Source organism: Pholis gunnellus (assembly GCF_910591455.1).
Source record: "Pholis gunnellus genome assembly, chromosome: 21".
NCBI lineage: Eukaryota > Metazoa > Chordata > Actinopteri > Perciformes > Pholidae > Pholis > Pholis gunnellus.
The window spans coordinates 9215779-9234948 of record NC_136548.1 but is presented as its reverse complement, the minus strand read 5'-3'; the positions used below and the strand labels follow the sequence as shown (position 1 = coordinate 9234948).

General features: G+C 46.6%; 2 protein-coding genes across 2 annotated transcripts; both read right to left on the bottom strand.

Annotated features, from left to right (window-relative positions):
- Window positions 1-820: 820 nt before the first annotated feature.
- Window positions 821-10655, bottom strand: LOC306712616 (ubiquitin carboxyl-terminal hydrolase 31-like; the record flags this gene model as incomplete). Its single annotated transcript, XM_079181984.1, has 16 exons — window positions 821-2316; window positions 2404-2556; window positions 2648-2806; window positions 3032-3257; window positions 3505-3624; window positions 4048-4177; window positions 4337-4414; window positions 4948-5042; window positions 5134-5245; window positions 5337-5517; window positions 5702-5852; window positions 6170-6305; window positions 6554-6646; window positions 7647-7735; window positions 7989-8126; window positions 10098-10655. The coding sequence occupies 16 exons, from the start codon at window positions 10653-10655 to the stop codon at window positions 821-823; spliced, it is 3915 nt and encodes a 1304-aa protein (XP_079038110.1).
- Window positions 10656-12491: 1836 nt separating this feature from the next.
- Window positions 12492-19052, bottom strand: cog7 (component of oligomeric golgi complex 7). Its single transcript, XM_079183051.1, has 17 exons — window positions 18564-19052; window positions 17814-17962; window positions 17609-17725; window positions 17124-17292; window positions 16950-17032; window positions 16724-16846; window positions 16400-16598; window positions 16179-16306; window positions 15851-16005; window positions 15581-15697; window positions 15366-15431; window positions 15041-15227; window positions 14814-14954; window positions 14554-14637; window positions 14225-14339; window positions 13339-13482; window positions 12492-13192 (listed from the first exon to the last, which is right to left on the bottom strand). The coding sequence occupies exons 1-17, from the start codon at window positions 18727-18729 to the stop codon at window positions 13026-13028; spliced, it is 2310 nt and encodes a 769-aa protein (XP_079039177.1). The 5' UTR covers window positions 18730-19052; the 3' UTR covers window positions 12492-13025.
- Between the last annotated feature and the right edge of the window lie 118 nt (window positions 19053-19170).

Here is a 19170-nt window from a genome sequence, read left to right as displayed (position 1 = left end):
ACCAACAACACATGCTTCCCTTCCTGCACTCCCCCCCCCCCCCCCCCCCCCCACGGGTCTTGTTTCCGGCTGCACTAAAAGTACTTCTTCTTAAAGGCTGTTGCACAATGACTACATCGAGGAGCATATGTAAACAGCGGTTTCAGGTTAAATAGGCTTAATTGTGTGTCGACTTGTCATTACAATTTTCAGTGCGTAATAAATATTAAAATTGAATTATAAATTTACCAACACCCGCAGTTATATGATTCCGATTAAATACGTTGATTATCTGAGGCACTGATGTTTGTTGACATATGGCTCTCAATATTGACAGAGAGCTGTACGTGAAGATTTTTGGAAATAATTCAGTGTTTCACTGTATCAGCGTGTCAAAAAAATTGCCGGTAAACTTCCTTTGGTGACTGAGTAGTCCGTGTTTGATGTATCTCAAAAGTTTCTTTCCACCATTTTATCTGCTTTTCCGTCTTGTGCAAAGTCACTTTTATTTTCACCTCCATCTGAGATGTACGTCTCCCAACTATGCTACAGACAGAACAAGGCAATAATTCAATACATGTGCAGTCCATGCGCGTTTATAATACAGTATACTATTCCTCAAAATCAATGCAATCCATACAAAGTGCGTCGTTAAAATCCATTCCTAAATAACTATTTAACAACGTGGACAGTAAGTGTCCAGTATGGCAGCTGGTATTCAGTAACCACTGAAACGCTACAGGTGCTTAAAAGATGTTTTGTCAGACGCCGGGTCTGGTTTGATGGTTAAAACACCTCAGAGCTGCACTAGAGAGATTGTTATCAGGCCTTTAAAAGAATGTCACTTGGCCCTCTGGCTAGATTGTGAAGAGCCGATAGGGATCTTCCTGGACGGCATTGTCTTTTTAGCAGGCTCTTTCTTCGAAGGGTCTTTTGCATTGGCAGAGGACTGGGTGGCCGTTTCTGCCCCGGAGAGCTTGGACTTTGTGGAGGGCAGCAGTGAATGCTTAGCTGCAGCGGATGCCTTTGAGGATTCTTTGTCTTTGGCTGTGGTCCCATTAGCCTGGGCCTCTGAAGCCACACTCTGGGCTTTCTTGCTCGCTCCGTGTGGGATTCCCTCTCTAGATGCATCCCCGGCACCGTCCTCCGGACTCGCTTTAGCCTCTCCCACCCCTGCTTTCCCACCGTCGGCTGACTTCCGCGTCTCTTTGGGCCTCAGAGCAGTTTTGAAGAAGGATAAACCTTTGTCCTCTGTCTTACTGGTACTTCGAGGTCCCCTTGATGGCGGGGCTGCGCTCGCAGAGGAAACACCGACACTCGAAGATCGGAGACTTGCCATGGAGGAGCTGCTGCTCGAGCTCCGGCCCGGTGCCCTGTTCTCCACAGCGCGGCCCGGCCTGCCCTCTGCTCTACTAGCGGCACTCGACCGCGGCGGCCCTCCATGGCTGACCTTCTTCTCTGAGACCGCGTTATTCCGTGAGGATTCGCGGCTAGCGCTCCTGTCTGCTGCTTTAGTCCTTGCTGAGGCTGAGCTTTTCTCGCCTCCCCCTCTGGGCGATGTCCTCCTCGGAGGGTGTGAGCTTTGTAATCCTGGAGAACCACTCTTCCTCTGTTGGGCGGAGTCAGGGTGTAGCACCTCCGGGGTTTGGGATGACCCTTTCTTCGAAGGGGTCGCCGTTCTCGAGGAACCAGCCTTGCTAGTTTTGGGTGGTCCGTCGCTTTTGTCCTTGAGGGACGACGCCGACGCTGCACTCTTGGCCTGCGTTCGAGACGGTAACTTGTCAATGGCTGGGGAGGCAGGAGACAGAGAGCTGGACGACGTTGAGGACGTGGCAGAGCGCTTCTTGGGACTTGCTGAGGTCCTTTTAACGCAAGCGCTATCTGCAGCCCCGTTTCTTTGTTTCGGGTCCTTTGCGGCTGCCCCGTGTCGAGGACTGACCTGTTCAGCAGCCGTGGCCGCATTGTTGTTGTCCCCAGTCTGGGTGGAGCTCCTCTGCTCTGCCTGAGCCACAGTCTTGGAGTGAACCTGCTCCATCAGCCTCTTACTGCCCGGGTTGCTATCCAAAGCCGCGAGGGCCGACTTGCCCCCCGGCGCTTTGTCCAGTTTTGGGGACAGCTTGGTATCAACCACCTCTCCTATCCTCTCCAGCGTCGGGGAGGAGGAGTGGGATTCCAGGGAGAAGCGTGAGGGAGAGTTGGAACGGAGCTGGAGCTTGGCAGAGTGGGACCAGGATGGTTTCGTGACATTTTCACTGAGCACCAGTGGGCTGGCAATGGAAGATCTCGAGGAGAAGGTTTGTCTTTGCATGCCCCTTACTGCCGGCCGGATCGACAAGCCTGCGTGGTAGAAAGACAAGCATCAATGTAATGTTTGTCACCTCTGAAGCATTGGAAATAATTCAGATTTGGAGGAGTCTAGATCACCGTCATCCTCGCTCCGTTCACCAGCAAACTCAGCCGACTCAGAGAGGGAGGCCAGCGACGTGCGCCTGGAGGAACCGGACGAGGCTTGGCTCGGCGGACGGCTGCCCATCAGCCGACTGATCCAGTGCTCACACAAAGAGGAGCTGGTGGACCCTAAAGCCCCGAACAGACAGCGGTTGAACACGTATAATATTTGAACATGAAAAGAAGGAGATTGTACACGCTTATATCAATAAGGATTTACCTCCCACAGAACTGTTGGCAGACCAAGATGGAATTGTGGCACGTCGTTGGTAAAACAAGATGTAACCCGTCTGCTTGCAGACTTCGTCTTCAGATATGGGCTGAACATCACTATCATCAAAGCAATACCACTGTCCATCTATAGAGTTCTTACAGTGCGCTACAAGACACAAGGCGAGTACATGTTATAAATATCTTGGAAAGAAAATCAGTGAATACAACAACCACAAGCCATTTGTTATTATTCTTAATCTGTATTTGTTAGAATAACGCAGCATTTTTATTATTCTTAACCGTATATTTTTCTTGTCTCTAACTTTTTTTGAACTGAACCTGTTACATTTCTTCTGATTCAGATTATTGGTTGCTGTCGCTGCTCCGTTACCTGTGTAATGTCCTCCCTGCATGGTCCCGTGATGGTTACACACTGCGTACAGGTCGTACAGGTAGTCCTCTGGGTCACGGCCCATCCCATAAGGCCGCCTCCATGGTGACCAGTGAGAGGGAAGACTCCAGCTGCTCTGGCTCCTCTTCACCATATGGGGCGCCATGTCCATGCCTGTGAGCGGGAACTTCACCATGTTCTGCATCTTCATTCGTCGATCCCCGTCCTAAGGACACATTTATGGAAATCAAGTTTCAAGTTTCTACATAGCGATAGTGTCGCATGAAACTTTACATGTGTGTAGATGAGATCAAAAAGAAGGCAGGCTTCGAAGATGAGTGTGGTCCGGGCAAGGGTGCTAGAAGCAGGGGGTAGGAAGTGGGGGAAGGGGGGCCACTGGTCCTTTTTTTGACTTTTAGAAATCGGAGCATTTTCGGCACCTTTTGTTTTATTAAGACTGTGTAGAAGAGTACCTGTCTAAAGCGTTTCAGGTGCAGTATGAGGATGTCTGGCAGGGTCCACAGGCTGAGCTTGATGCTGCCCTGCTGAAGCTGCTTACAGTGAGGACATCGCCATGCATCATCGGGAGCGAGCTGGAATCAATGTGAAGAGAAATCTGTTGTTAAAGAGCAACTAAACTCCAGTTTGTGTTCTTTTCATTTGGTTTTGTTTTAACTGTTAACATATGTTTTCTGTATAATGAAGGTCTGACTTGATGCCATTTCTTAAACATTAGGTAAACGATATCATATAGCAAAAAAAGAAGTGGTGTAAAGGTTTAATTGTACTGCCATCTAGTGTTTGTAATTGTACAGCCCCAAGCCTGGCATCTTGACTTACTACGAGATCAAATGGATAGAAAGATAATCCAACAACACATCCCGTACTCACTCAAACCAGCATTTCTAATGAGTCACTTAGTGAGCAGCAGCACATCTTTAATTGTAATATTTCTTCAGTATCCGTGGTATTCTCAGGACTACTGCAGCCCAACACGATACCGTGTCTCAGCCTACCTGTTCCTCTTTGGTGTAGAGTTGAAAGCACTGGGCCAGCGAGCAGGTCTGGGGCTGCAGGTGCTGCTCCTTTGCTTGACGCACACTTTCAGCATCTGGGATGTATTCATCCTCAGTTCTTTTGAACAGACTGCAGGCATAACACGGGCGCAGGTCACAGAGGGATCACACGGAACTTCAAAAGACATTTTTACTACATGCATTTGTGTTAAGATGCAGAGCTCTGAGAGGAGACCTCACGCATCAGCCCTGAGCTTGATATAGTGCGTGGGATTCAGATCACACTTACTAGTCTTTCGTCTCCTTGTCCCACTCGACGACAATTTTGACATGAGGTGGCCCTCCAGGACCGCAAGACTTGAATGCCCTGTTGGAAATAAGATTAAGAGAACCGCACGTTATAGTTTTCGTTTTTGAGCTGATATTCATAGTTTAGCAGGACAGAATTATTCGAGGCTACACTAGAGTATTTAATTTAAGACTGCCGCCACAAGCCAGCACTGTCTATGACTGTCGGAGCACATTGGATTCTAGAATAGTCTTCATAGACCTGGGGATCTGAAAGCGACTTGACAAACAAGCATAACATGAAGGCCAACTTTAACTTAAGTGAGGTTGAGGATTTATTTTCTGCTCATTTGTTTGTTTGTTTTTTTTTTTCATGTGGCAGCAGAGAGAAAAAAAAAAAAAAAATCCATGCAAAAACAACAGAGCTCAAGACAGACAAGCTATTACACATCTCAGGAGATATTTTAACATCAGTATTCCGCTGAACAGTCGGCCTACATACTGTAGCTCTTCAATCAACTTCTAGGGGATTGAACTCACTGCAGGGTTTACATAACGACTATTCAAGTGCGGTAACACTTCCGCCCCCCTGGTGGCGATAAGTGACATTACCTCTCCACGGAAGGATGGCAGAGCGGCTGCTCCTCCTGAGGCAAGAGATACGTGATTCCAACCACTCCTACCACACGCAAAGTGAAGGGCCCTACCTACAGACCATCAAAGATAAGACATTGAAAACGTAACACACAAACAAACGGAAAGCTGATTCAAATCAGAGAGTGTGTAATGAGTGTGTACCTGCACAAAGACTCCAGGGCGCAATAGATGCCGCATCTTCTCCAAGATCTCTTTCTGAAGTACGTCCCATGTCACTGTGCGCTCCAAATACAGAATGAACGGATTACCGAACCTGCAGGAATCACAAAAAAAACAAAACCTGCATCAGTTTTAAAGATATCTTTGGGATAATAATCCAAACCTGTAGAAGTGTTGTTCAATACCTGCGTCCCTGCTGTCCAGCGCAGGCTCTGTTGGACACTAGCAAGACGATCTTCTCAGCCTGTCCGCTATTCTTATTGGGACTCTGAGGCGGGGTTGTCGGCTCTTGTATTTGTGTGGACATCCGATTATTATCTGTCCCGTACTTTAGGTTGTTATGGTTGAGATTTGCATGCGGGCTCCCTGTGGTAAACACAAAATGTAAAGATACAAAATTCAATAAGACAATACACAAACATCGAACCAATTCGCTGGTTCCCTGACGAAAGCATTTCTCCAACATTAGTCCATTTCTTGTCTAATATGGACGCCTACCAGCGTGCACATAGCTGAACTACTTTCTAGGGGAACAAACAGGATGTTGTACCGCCACGCTTGGAGCGGATCTGCTCCGGTCTGAATAGCTCCGGCGTCTCGAAGGCAAAGATGGAGTCGCTCTCCTGAATGATCTCGAGGTCGTCGTCGTCGTCACAGAAGGAGCGATGAAAGCCGTCAAAGTACATTTCAGTGAGGACGATCTGAGCAGAGACGGGGGAACAAAAGCAGGGTGCAGTTTGATTCATTCATTTGATGAAAACGATGGAAACAAAAACTGTAACAGGGATTAACAAGAGGGGGTGTCTCCAAACATCAAAAGAGGCTTTTATATTCTGAAACACAAATACTGTATATTGATATTTATGAAGCACTGATGATAAAATACTTGCATTCCGAGTACAAACACCAAATTCTCTAATGGCTCACTGAAAGCTTTACCCTCCAGTGTCCTCAAAAGTAGCACACCCCCCCCATCTTTAATCCTCTTAAAAAGAGGAAGTGTCTAATAAGACAGCACCTGTTGGGCAGGGATTTTGGTCTCTGTGGCCACAGCTTGTCTCAGCCTGGACACGGTGCCAGAAAGAGGCACGGCCACCCCGACTCTCATGCAGTGGGAGCATTTTCCTTGGTACACCACTGTCACATACAGGGGCCTGCAACACACAGACAGATTGAAATTAATTGGGCTGTTTCATAACCACGGCTGGACTGATGTTTCAGAAGACAGACAGCATCTTCTAATTTTAACTTTCTCCCGTCGGATCTTTCGCGGTGTTTGTCTCGGCTGGGTTTGACACTTCTTTTTAGTGCCGGGTTCAGACCGGGTCTTGTCTCATTGTATTTTGGGATACGGGGACTTTTTTTTATAGATATTTTCTCACTCGATGCAGAGTCACCTTACCGTGTGTGAGGTACGGGGATTGGCAGTGAGATGCAGAGGAAAGGATCAAAGGTGTTGCTCTGTTTCTGGCAGTGAGGGCACGTCAGGGAGGACCTACACGGAGACATGATGAGAAGAATTAAATGCAGCTGGCATCATTTTAAAGCAATGGTTCAATGTTCACTTCCCTTCTCGAGAGTTGGATAATTGATACCACTCCCATTTGAGCAGCAGGTTAGCTTAGCTTAGCATCAAGGCAGGAAACTGGGGTAAACAGCTAGCCTGGCTCCATCCAAAGGTAACTTAATCCCTCTACCAGCGACGTTAAAGCTCACAAACACTTTATATCTCGTGAAGACTCCAGGAAGTCAGGCACACAAACCTATTAAAACCACAGTGTGTCATTTTTACACTTCACTATACAAATTATACAAACAATATACTAAATGTTAAGAACCTTTAAAAGGTGCAACTGATCAGATTTTGTTACTTTTGGACAGAGTTGAGCTGGATGTTTCCCCCGTTTCCAGTCTTCGTGCTAAGCTAAGTTAGCCTGATGCTGGCTGTAGCTCCATATTTAGCTCACAGAGTGGTATCGATCTTCTCAACTAACTCACGGCCAGACAGCGAAAAAGTGGAACTATTCCGTTAAAATTTGTGGAATACATGAATGAAAAACCAAACATTAACTTCCAGTAGGGTGTTCACAATGATCTGTACAGAGTTATGATTGAAGATCACAGGAGAGCATAGAGATTTAATATTATTGGTGTATCACTACAAATGTTAGTGCTTTATACTACTGTAATTAATAATACAGAAGTTGGACGCAATAACACACACACTTGAGGAAAAAGACTTCATATCCCTGGAGTTTAAACGTATGCTCTTTTGCGCGATGACACCCAGAAGAAGGCCATGGCCTATGCTCACAAGCTCTGGAAAAAGCGAGTGAGTGAACCTTGAGTTTAGAATATTTTGTCACAAAGTTCTGTGTTTGGCAGATTTTCCCGAAAGTTACCCTTGACATAGAAGATACAGTACGTTGGGTACTTTGTTTGAATGTTCTTCAGTGATTTTCAGATAGTTAATGTCGTATATTTGAAGGTTTCACCTGTATTGTGCCTGAAACAACTCCTGTACGAAAGAGCCAGGTGCTGGAAGTGGAGATCCTTCAGGGGCATTTTCCTCTTCTACTGGAGGCTGGGAAAAAACGAGAGAAAACCCAACAATTATTTGGCAAACCATTACAATATCATGCATGTTATACAACAGAGGCAGTTACACAGTAGTACAGTTTATAGAGTATCGCAACATGCAGTTTATTACAATATTGTTCAGGTGGGAAACACAAAAGGGGCAACGTCCTGTCAAAACATATTGACTTTACGCTGGTCTGTTAGCTGAATGTAGAGTTCTCCAAAGTCGACAGCTGAGCTCTAAGTTTGCTGTTTACCTTCCTGGGGGGTCTGATGTCAGGGTGGATGATATGGTTGAGGTCTTCGTGAACTCTATCCAGCAACCAGAGGAGGAACTCCTGGGCGTCGTGCTGGGAGTTACCCTTGAACTGCAGGGCGCTCTTGGACACCACGTTCTGCAGCAGGACAAACAAAAGCACGGTTCAAGTGGACCGCTGCTCCTAAAACAGAAATGATTGTGTCGACATCACTGGCTCATCATAAAATATTCAGCGCGCGCTTGACCAGGATGTCGATCAGCACAATCCGAAAAGGTCAGCAGAGGAGCGGGGGGGGGGGGGGGGGGGGGGACGGTGAGACGCAGCCGGCGCGGAGAAGCTTTTTAAAACCAGGAAACGGGATGAAAAAATCGACGGCTTAACCTCACCGACAATCATCCATTGGAGATGACAACAGCGTGTACTCTACAGAGTCACCTCTACTGGCTAGCACATGTCAAGCAAGGCCAAAGATATGAGGGGACCGTGCACTGCGTGTCCGTCCACCCCGTCCCCCTGGGACGTTCTTCCTCCTTTTGAAGGTGATTTGTGATCATGAGGGTTTGCGTAGATCGTGCTCTGGGGCGGTGCACAACGACATAATCCTCAAACCAATCCTGGACTCTGAGTCACAGAGGATAATTCCCCCGTGTTGTTATTATTACGGAGGCCTTCCTAATGATCTTTAAGTGCACTCAGTTTAGCCTCATGTTGTGGTCCGAGGGAAAGAAGCGCAAAACCCACACATGCTGAGCTGTAATCCCCACTAACCACCAAAAAAATAGCATGTTTAGCTGAAGTTCAACTCGCTGCATTCAAGGTTGTGATGTATACGTTGGAGAGCAATGTTTTAAAAGAGAAAGGAAAAATTCTACTGCATGAACATGTAAGGAACGATCCTAGCCGTAATTCATTTACATCAGCGTGAGAAGAAAAAAAGCTTTTGAAGCTTTTGAAAGGATTCTTTGTTTGGCACAAATTAGACACCACAGTTGGCGAATACTCTGATAGTCTGGGTTTGCGCTTCATTTCCCTACTGAGTTACACAGATTCAAGGCCTCACACTCAGGAGAGAATAATCTATATCCAATAAGACGGTTTGTACTTTGGCTGGCAACCAAGGTAGAAAAAAATAAATAATAAGTGGACAGAAATAGTATCACTGTCAAGAATAAGCAATGCGTTTTAAGGAGGCCCTGATCAATTTACTTCCTCCCGTTATGTATTTTGAGAAGAAAATAGGTTATCAGACGTATAAAAATAAAGAACAAAGGCGGCAACAAAAGCCGAGAAGTGTGGCACAGACAGTAAAGCGGCTCCGAAAACAGATGAGTTGTGTTACGGCTCAGATCTCGGCTGATCAAGTGTCCAGGAACACTGACTTCACCCGTTTCATGAGGACGCGTCCTCCTTTGTAGTCGCAAATACAACATAAACTGTAATCAGAGCTGTGCTGGAATATGATTATTGACCAAAGACTATGTATATCAAATAAGTTTGCTTTAGAGGACAGACTCAACACTCTACTGCAATATGAGGGGATGCTGCTATAGAGGCTTGTTGACGAGCAAAGCAGCCGCTCAAGGCCAGTGCGTGATCACTGCATCTAGACCCTGTCTGCAATGATTCTGACAAATGAAGGAATATCAGGATTTTAAATAGACTCACAGTCGTATCTGAACCAACCGGTTCGGATCAAAGCAACTGCATCTGGTGTTATAGATGTCAGAGCACTGACAGAGCACAGAAGAGACGTGTTTTTATCACCACTGATTATTCAAAAAGTAGGATTGTGCAGCATAGTTCATCTCAGACTAGTGACTTTACTCTTCTTTTAAGAGTAACTCACACGGACCAAGTAAGAAAATAACACATTTAAACTGAGGCTCCTGAAGTTATTAACTCTAGAAGATCACAATCCTCACCTGACATCTCAGCTTGTTTCAAGTTCCACTGTTTGAAAGTAAGGAAACTTTATTCTAGGCGGGATCTAAATGGTGTCAACACGCACTGCTCTATACCCCTATATGCACATGGTGTCTTTTCGGTTTGCTGTTGTGAGATTAATTAGGCTCCCAGTCAGGAGCCCCTGCATGATGCACAGCCTACCTTGAAGTCCCTGCTGTGCTGAGGCGTGTACTCGAAGGTCCACAGAGCCCGGACCAGACCGGACAGCTGCTCGGTCACCTCCCCGGAGTCCTGCTGCTGCTGCTGCTGGCTCCCCTTCTTCTGCACCAGCACCCCGTTGGACTTGGCCTTGTCGTTGCCGCCGCCGCCGCCGCCGCTGCTCGTCTCCCCCCCTTTAAACTGCTCCAGAGCCAGGTACTCGGCGAAGAGCTCCGTGTTGCTCAGGCACTGCAGGATCGCGTTCATGAAGCAGGTGTTGCCGTGGTTCTTGAGTCCGGCGACCCCCGGCACCTTGTCGCCGAAGGGGAACCCCCCGCAGTCGCTGTCGTCAGACGGGAGCGACCCCCCCGTGGTGGTCGGGTTCAGAGAGGCGTCGTCCTTCTCGTCCTCGGCGGCCTGCTCGTCGGTACCGAAATGAGAGAGAGTCGACAGAGTCCGGAGAACTCTGTTCATAAAGCTCCCCACGGAGCGGACCGAGCTTCTCCGGAAGAGTTTTTTGCTGAAGGATTTCTTCTCCTTGTTGCTGACAACTTTCGACATGATGGCTTTTTCGCTCCCACACAAACCGCCCGCGCGCTTTTTACCTCTTAAATCCAGAAACGGGGGCCTCTTTTCTCCAAGAGCATCGCCTCATCCCCCGCGCCGTGACAGCTGCTTCACTTTGTGATGTTTAGGCCCGAGCATATTTCACAGAAACACAGAAGGCCCGGCAGTTATTGGGGTGGGGGGGGGGGGTGGGGTGGGGGGATTCGTATAGCAGAGTAGCATCAGATCAGCCCACTTGCAACACTGCGTCGGATTGCATAAACAGCCTCCGTGGAGAGCCGCTGTCAGGGCGCTTCACGTGAAAGCTCGGGGTAGTCCCGCACCAGGCAGCAGCCATCGTCTCTAGCGCTCGGTCCGGTGACATAACATCACCTGTGTCATTGTTCGGACACACACACACACACACACACACACACAAAAACGAGTCGCCGTGGTCGGGTATCAGTGTCCGCCAGACATAAACATCAAATCAACCTTTCACAATAAGGCTGAGAGTGGCGAGCGGAATTCCTCATCATTTATTAAAGAAACCCGCAGCTCCACCCTTTAAAAAAAGGCATTTCTTCACCTCTGGTCATCAGATCCACGCGTGTTGTTGAAATCCGCCCCGGTTGGTGGTATATTTACCCGGTGGATGTCTTCCCTGAAATCGCCTCCACAGTGGGCGCGCTCGCAGGAGCTCTGCCAAACTGAGGAACACCCCGACCGGAGCGGCGCAGCCCGTCACTCCCTCGCGTTAGTCCGCTGGAGGAGCATCTCTCTTCGCGGATGCCAGATGTGAAAGGTTCACGTTTCGGTGTGTTTTTGTTGTTGTTGTCCTGAAATACTTGTCTCACTCTCCGTGCGCCTTTAATTCCCTCTCCGGATGGGATTCATGGCGAGGCCGCTTCTCCCCGTCTCCATCATCCTCATCATCCTCATCATCTGTGGGCACCGATACTGCAGGCAGGGCGGTAACGGCTGACGTCAGGGCCAAACACTGGTCCATGTTGGAGGAGAGCAGGTACAGCGGCATGTGATGCCGGATGATGCTCCATGCCCGCCTCTGGACAGCGTGTACACTTCTGAGCGCCAGATGGGTAGAAATGATATCCCATCATCATTTACGGACATTTAAATGAAGGACTATCTGATGGAGCCGCCAGAGATAACACGCTACAACCTTATGGAGCAATGGTTAATTATAGTGCCCATTCAGGGGTATTACAAGGAGTTTGATTTTATTTCTGTACATATATAAATAAAACTATCGTAAAATCTATTAGTAATTAATACAATTAATTGTTTTTTAATATAAATAATTGTCGTTATTAATCAATTTGCTGATTATAATAATTAACATGTCAGGAAATGGTGAAAAATGGCCATCACTGTTACCTAAAGGCCAAGGTGACGTCTTCAAATAGTTTTAGTGCGATCGAAAGTACAGATATTTAATCTTCACTGAGACAGTACAGCAGCAACACTGGAAAACAGCTGAACTAGGAAATGTTTAGTTAAATCAGTTAAATCAATAACCCATTATCAAAACATGTTTCCATTTTCAGCACAAATACTCTTGTAGTCTGACATAGTGAAAAAGCCCATCAAAGTCTCCCAACTAGTCTCATGTTAAGCACTATGCTTCACTGAACTGTAACTGTTCTCAGTCTTACCTGTGTGTCACAGCGAAGTCTTCTATTTCTGCATATATTCCCCCGACAGTCGACTGCGATAGACGCGCCGGTTTCATGACGCGAGGATGCAAATACATTCAACATTAGTGAAGAACAAAAAAATCAAACTAGCTTGATTACATTACAAACTCAATAGGCACCATTTTAGTGTTGATGTAAATGCTTTATGTTTTATGTACAGACGTTCATGATACTGAGAGAGCTCACCTTCACCTTTAATTTGTAACTGCTGAATGTGAAGCTCATTTAACCGACAAAAATACAGCTTATATCAGAAATATTACCTTAATATAATTTAATATCATATTAGTATGACAAATAATCAACAACAAATGCAGTATATCAGTCATACAGATTTCAAATGCTCTCACACATCCCCTGATGTATTACATTTAGTTAGTTAAAGGCATCCTCACCATTGATCATTCAAAGTCACACTAGTTAACAATCAGTATAAAAAAAAGTCTGAACCACCTTGATTTCAAACTATTACCATAAACACCAGACTTATTTGGACTATTATCCTAAAATTCTGCAGCCCCACATGTGCGACTTAAGGGACTGCAACATGTTGACCAGCTACTGTTGACAACACGCTCTTCTTCATTTTCACAACATGCCTGCGAGTCCCCAGTGCCGCTCAGAGAGCCACTGTACCTACAATCCATCTTCCTCTCCTCCTTTGCCGTTAGTAGTCGATGCACCGGACGGCAGCGATGGTGGAGGCCAGCCGACGAGGCAGCAGCTTGGAGGTCTGCCTGTAGTCTTCTGGTTTGGCCCTCAGCAGGGTGACGATGTGCTGCAGGGCGCGGGACGGCTGCAGGCCCAGAGCGTCCATCACATTGCTCAGATAGTCTGTGGAGCAGGAACAGGAGTCATCCACAACGCATTAAATCCACCATATCATGGAACTAATTAATAACAACGTCATCGTTTTTGCGAAACCAATCACAGAGAATCGCTAACTACACGTGTCCGGCCGGCGCTCTGGTCGACTGTACCGATATCTGTGGCCAGCTGTTTGGTGGACCGAGTGCTCAGTTGGGGGATGAGCAGGATGGCATCACAGTAGGTCTGCATGGTGGCCCGAGCAATGGAGCCCAGCCAATAGTCTGCAGTGTTGTCCAGCTCGGGAAGGTCATCGCCTGAGACAGAAGAAGGTGATGTTATACAAGTGCACACGGTGTAAAGGGAACAGTGAGTGAGCGGAGTGATTTAGATCCTTTTTTTTTTTTTTTTAGGCAGATGGGGATTAAATGTAGAGCGTCGGGAAGGAGGAGGAAAAGGTAGACGTCTAGAGGTAGAGCAGAGATGGAAGCTAAGCTAACCCAGCTAATGACAATAGAATATCCATGAGCCATTTGTACGGATAACAATTTGACCTGTCGGCTCTTTGGATTTACGGTTGTCGTAAAGAATACTGTAATGCGACACTTTTTTCATGTTACTTTACCCTAAATACCTATTTTACATCAAACTTTCACCATCTTTCCTTTCTATTTCTATTAATGTTGCATTGTGCATTTGGTGTATGGACATGTTTTTATCAAATACATTAGCGTGTCTAACAAACTAATAGGGACAAGGGTCAGTGGTGTGTTATTTGGGTTGCAAATTGCAAATTGTTGTTCTCATTTTCCATTGCTGCGGCCACAGTGAATTGTTCCCTGTATATACTCAGTTTTATAAAAATCTAAATATAACTGTATTATATGACAATTCATTCATGTTGTGTCAGTGAGGATCATAGTAAAATCAGTGAATAAGTTTCAGGCTCAAGATAGATACAGAAAGGAAAGAGAGGGTGCAGAAGTAGGAGGAAGGACGCAGAGAAAAAAAGACATCATGTGGAACATTAGATTGGGAGGACGGTCGATGGCGAGACACCTTGCTCTGGAGGGAAAGGCAGCTTCCCAGCATGTAGGGCCATCTCAAGTGCCGGGTCCTCCTGAGTCACAAATGGCTCCAAGTGGAGAGGCAGCGACATGAGGTACTGCCCTATCTGGAAGGGAAGGACAGACTCATCGTTTGAGAAACTACAGTATAAAGCTGTGAATGTGTACAAAAAGACAGCTAGTTTGACTGCATCTTATGAGGCAAGTTATCCTCTTGTTTTTTTTAATCGGCACTGCACATTTGAAATCTTCTTAATTATGATTTAGGAATTGTTTTAATTGAATATCATGACGTATGAATTCCAGCCAAACCGGACTAACGTTTGAGATGTATTCCTGCGGTGACAGGCTGAAAGTAGGCAGGTCCTCTGTGTAGCTCTCTCCAAGACCAGGCGCCTCTTGTCTCTGCACACAAACACGAACGAATCAAACGGCACGAGGCGAGATTAAAATAGACGCAGTACGTGCAGCGCTCGAAGACACACGCACGGAGGCAGTGCAAGAAGCTCTCAGCGAGGCACTCAAATCGTGCCAATCAGTATTTCAAAATCAAATCCCGTGGTAACTTGACACTTAATCACCTCCATCTTGGAGACGAGGCAGAGCTGGTGTTTGATTTGCAGGAAGACGGAGTCGAAGGCCAGCTGGTTGGCCTGCTGATTGAGTCTGGTCAGAGCTGCTCTGGGCTCAGTTAGCAGGCTGGAGTTACCCGTGCCCTTCTCCTGCAACACAACCGGAAACATGCATTAAACACAGCTGCAGAGGAACCTCGATAACAATCATTCCGACACCTTGCACTGCTCCGTACCTTCAGGGAGTACAGGACTTCCATCAGGCTGTTGTATTCAGTCATATTCCCCCTCTGAAGGTAGTTGTATTCCTGCCAGGGGTTCTTGGTGGTGCTCTTCCTCTCTGTAGAGCTCGCCTCCTGGATGCCTGCAAGGCTGCGTGGGCTATACGACTCTGACAAGTACTTACCGGCCGTGCCCAGGATCCTATGGGAAGTATTGATTGTGTTAAGAGAGCGCACGCGATTCCTTGTTGGCAGGGTGGCCCATGAGTCACATGTCAAATAGACGAATGGTTTAGGGTAAAACTAGAACATTATGGAAAAGCATAAACACGTCTCTTACTTGTTTGACAGCTGCTGCTCGAAGGCTCCACATTGTCTGAGCAGTTCTCCACAAGTGGCAATAATCCTGCAGAACACAACATAAGACCAGTCATGCATCCATCCATCCATCCATGCATGCATTTCTGCAACCTTTCTGCCAGGTCACGGTGGCAAAAATCTGCATTCTAATGAAATAGTCTCAAAATGTAAAAGATTTAAAAAGGTTTAATTAACCTGACAGAGTTCTGAAAGGCCGTCCAGTCCTCCTGGAAAACCGATGCACTTGGTGTATCCTCCAGCTTACACTTCTTTCTGATCGACTGCACTGTTGTGGAGAAGTCCGACACATACCTAGAGCGAGGACAATATTAAAGCTGGCAACAGAAGGTAAGGTCCACATATACCAAAAAGGAAGCACATTATTTATATGAATAAGTAAAGGGGTTAATACATAGTATGTGTTTGTAGTGTGTTCACACAGTTGACAATAAAAAGGATACTTACTTGGAGAATAGAGCTTTGAGGGCTTTGAGGAGGCCACACACGGCCAGTCCGTCAGTCAGTTTGACGCAGCGGTCCACAGCAACGCTGGCCAGGCCAAACAACTTGCCGACAGAGTGGCTCAACTCTTCCACACAATCAATAACCTCCCCGTGTTCCTGAAGAGAGGAGAGAATATGGAGACAGGAGGCGACACAAACGCAGGGAGAAAAAACCCCTGAAAAATAGGAGGTGAATCTGAATAAAACAGTTGTGGCTATGGGTCGTTTTAATGAAACTATTAGTATGCGTGTGTGTGTGTGTGTGTGTGTGCATGTGTGTGGTGTCTTACCAAAGGTACAGCACTGATCTGGATGAGGAGGTGAGCTTCCTCCAGATCTCCGTACTGTAGCTGATATGGTTTGTAGGGGTCGTACAGCGCAGAGACCAGCTCATTCACCTTCAGCAGATTATTCTCACCTGGGGGGGGGGGGGAGGAAACACAAGACAGAACGTAAGGACTTAACTCCGCCCACATCTGGAGCGATCTGCAGTCTCCGTCTCTGCACAGACCCAGGTGCGGCAACATGGCGGCCTCCAGGCTGTGTCCGAAGGTGGACGTGGTGTGGTGGAGCTCGAGCAGCGTGTCGAGGCGCTGCTCCTGGGCCGCCCGCTCCACGGCCGAGCTCAAGCACACGGGGATGGACGGGACCATGGCCCCCAGGGTCTGGATCAGCAACACTGTCACCACCTCGTACGGGTTCTTGAACACCTGGATCAGTACAGGTGATGTGCAAACATTTAAAAGAGCATTCTCACTGACAGTATTTACAGACTGCAAACATCACCTCCCCATGATTTGGTGTGTTAGCATTGTTGTCTACAGGTGTGTCTCACCTGGCTGCTCCACTGTAGCTGGGAGTGCCACGAGGAGAGCAAGGTGTCGTAGAATTCAGACAGCTGCTGATTCAGACCGAGCTCACTCTGAGAGAGGTCCTGCCACATGCTCACCAGCTGGCCCTGGAGATGCCGAAACAGACGTAGAAGAACAATTAGAGCATGCCTACACCAAACCATTGTATCAATTCGGTATTACGGCAAGGGACAGGCCTGTAGGACCTACCTTGTGACACTTATAGTAGTAGGCAAGGAGCTGTGGCATTCTATCTATCTCTGTGAAGACTTTAACAAACAGCTTGGCTTGGTCTGCAGAGAAAACATGTGGAAAGTGAGCTACAGTGGGGGAAAAAAGGAAGTGAAGATAGAATGAAAAGGAGAAACAAAAAGCCCATCTCACCCATAGACATGGAATTAAAGGTCGCTACTATTTGCGGGCTGGCCAGAGCCTCCAGTCGGTTTTTCAGAGCCTCCAGGTGGACACACTTCTCAGAGTAGTCCGGTGTGTCCACCAACATGGCCAGGCTGTTCTGCATGCTGGTCAGCTTGGAGGAAATGACGGCAAAGTCCTGGAAAAGAAAGATAAGATCCTGACTTATGAATATGAATATTTTGTAATGGCCTTTTTTGATTCAAATAGTATCCGTTCACATTAACTGCTTAGAAAAATGCTTGAGTCTCTGAGGGGCCATTGCCTTGGTTGTCTTGCACACTTTAATGATTTGGAACAATTCCTTGAACATTCAAATAAATTGAATTAAAAGCTCCCAACAGTCTCATTTATATGACGGTGGGCCAGGACGAGCAAACATTCATGATCCCTTCGCAGCAATGCAGACAAAAGTATAACAAGTAAAGTCCAGCGATCCTGTCCGTCATGCGTACCTGTGTTTTGAAGGTCTCCTCGATGTCTGCACTCAGTGTGCTCCACTTGTCAGCCTCCTGCAGAGCTTCAGCCGCCATCTGCATGCGGCTCTTCACCTGATCTATCTCCACCAGGACCTGGTGAATAGGAACCGCACAGTTATGCATAACAAGTACAAGTATGCATATGCTATATACAGTACGTAGTGCTTGAACTTGTGCACACCTGCATAGACTGTACGGTGTCTTGCTCAAACTTCCTGATGTCCTCTTTGACCAGAACCATTTGCTCCTTGAGGAAAGAAGCTTCCTGTTTCAAAGCCTCCACGTCTCGTAGCACTCGGGGCATATTCTGCAGGGCCTGGTTACTGCTCTCTACACACACACACACAGAAGTCTTACAGTTAATGAAGGACAGAACAAGACAAGTATAGTTTTCATCACAATATATTATAGTGGGTGCCATTGTAAGAAGAAATCACCAGCAGCTGCACCTTCTACAGATCGGTGTGATTTGAAAACGTTTTGATTTATATAATTTTGTCCACCTCATCTGTATCAATGAGGGTGCATTACAGTTAAACACCACACAATGTGCATCCTCCAAAATAATCATGAAGTTGAATCTTCACCTCATTAAAAAAGATTCAACAACACAGGATGGGACTAGCTAGGTGTACCTAATAAAGTGGCAACTGAGTGTATGGAAAGGATTCACATAAACAATGTTGTCCTTGAATGATGAATTGAATATATTGAAACAGTAGAAAGATCCACCATTTCTCTTGGTATTGTCCATTTAGGCTTAGTAATGTTTCTAATATTCCAGACAAGTCTAACCACTGACGTAGCTAGGTGTCGCCATAAACCGGAAACGGGGTGACAGCGAGAGAACATATATGTTGTGCAGCCTAAAGACGACACCCTACACACTGCTGCAAAGCAAAGCGCTCTTTAGTTTACTTCCAATACTCACCCTCAATGGAATTGTTGACTTCCTGGATGAACAGCTGCAGTTTCATGACCAGTGTGGCTGCGTGTGTGTCCGCCTTCCCCGGCGCGTCCTTCTGCACCACCGTGAAGGCGCCGTTCACCCAGTCCTTCACGTCGAATTCATCGTCCAGGAATTTGGAGAAATCCATTTTTTATTCTTGTTTTGTTTGCCCCTTCACCCTCTTTCCCCAGCGCGAGAAGCCGGGCGGTGTCCAGTCAAACTCTTGTGCTGCAGTGCAGTCTGTGTCATCGATACATTGCTAACGTTGGCTAATTTTTCCCAAACAATGGCTTCGAGACGAATATAAAATAAATAGCCCAGGAAAATGAAATCACCATTACAACTAAATATAGTTCCAGCAAGGCGACAGCCTCCTCCAGAGTTGTTTTTAAATGTCTACGGCTTTAAAAGGAGAAAAGTAAACACATATTTCTAGACGTTTTGAGTTGGCAACGGAACTGACACTTGACAACAACTTCCGTTTTGTTCTTTCTATTTACCTTCCCCAGAAACAAGAGCCAACAACACAAACTGACCTGCTGAAAAACCCTAAATATCTAAATATCACATTTCGTCAACAAAATGTGAT

Bases quoted from the DNA above. Each gene is read 5' to 3' on its own strand.
- cog7 (XM_079183051.1), bottom strand. From the start codon at position 18,729: ATGGATTTCTCCAAATTCCTGGACGATGAATTCGACGTGAAGGACTGG. The intron at 14,955-15,040 runs GTACGGAGCAGT...GTTGTGTTGCAG, and splicing joins AAGTCCTGTACTCCCTGAAG to GAGAAGGGCACGGGTAACTC. The intron at 14,638-14,813 runs GTGATTAAGTGT...GTTTGTGTGCAG, and splicing joins GCCTCGTCTCCAAGATGGAG to AGACAAGAGGCGCCTGGTCT.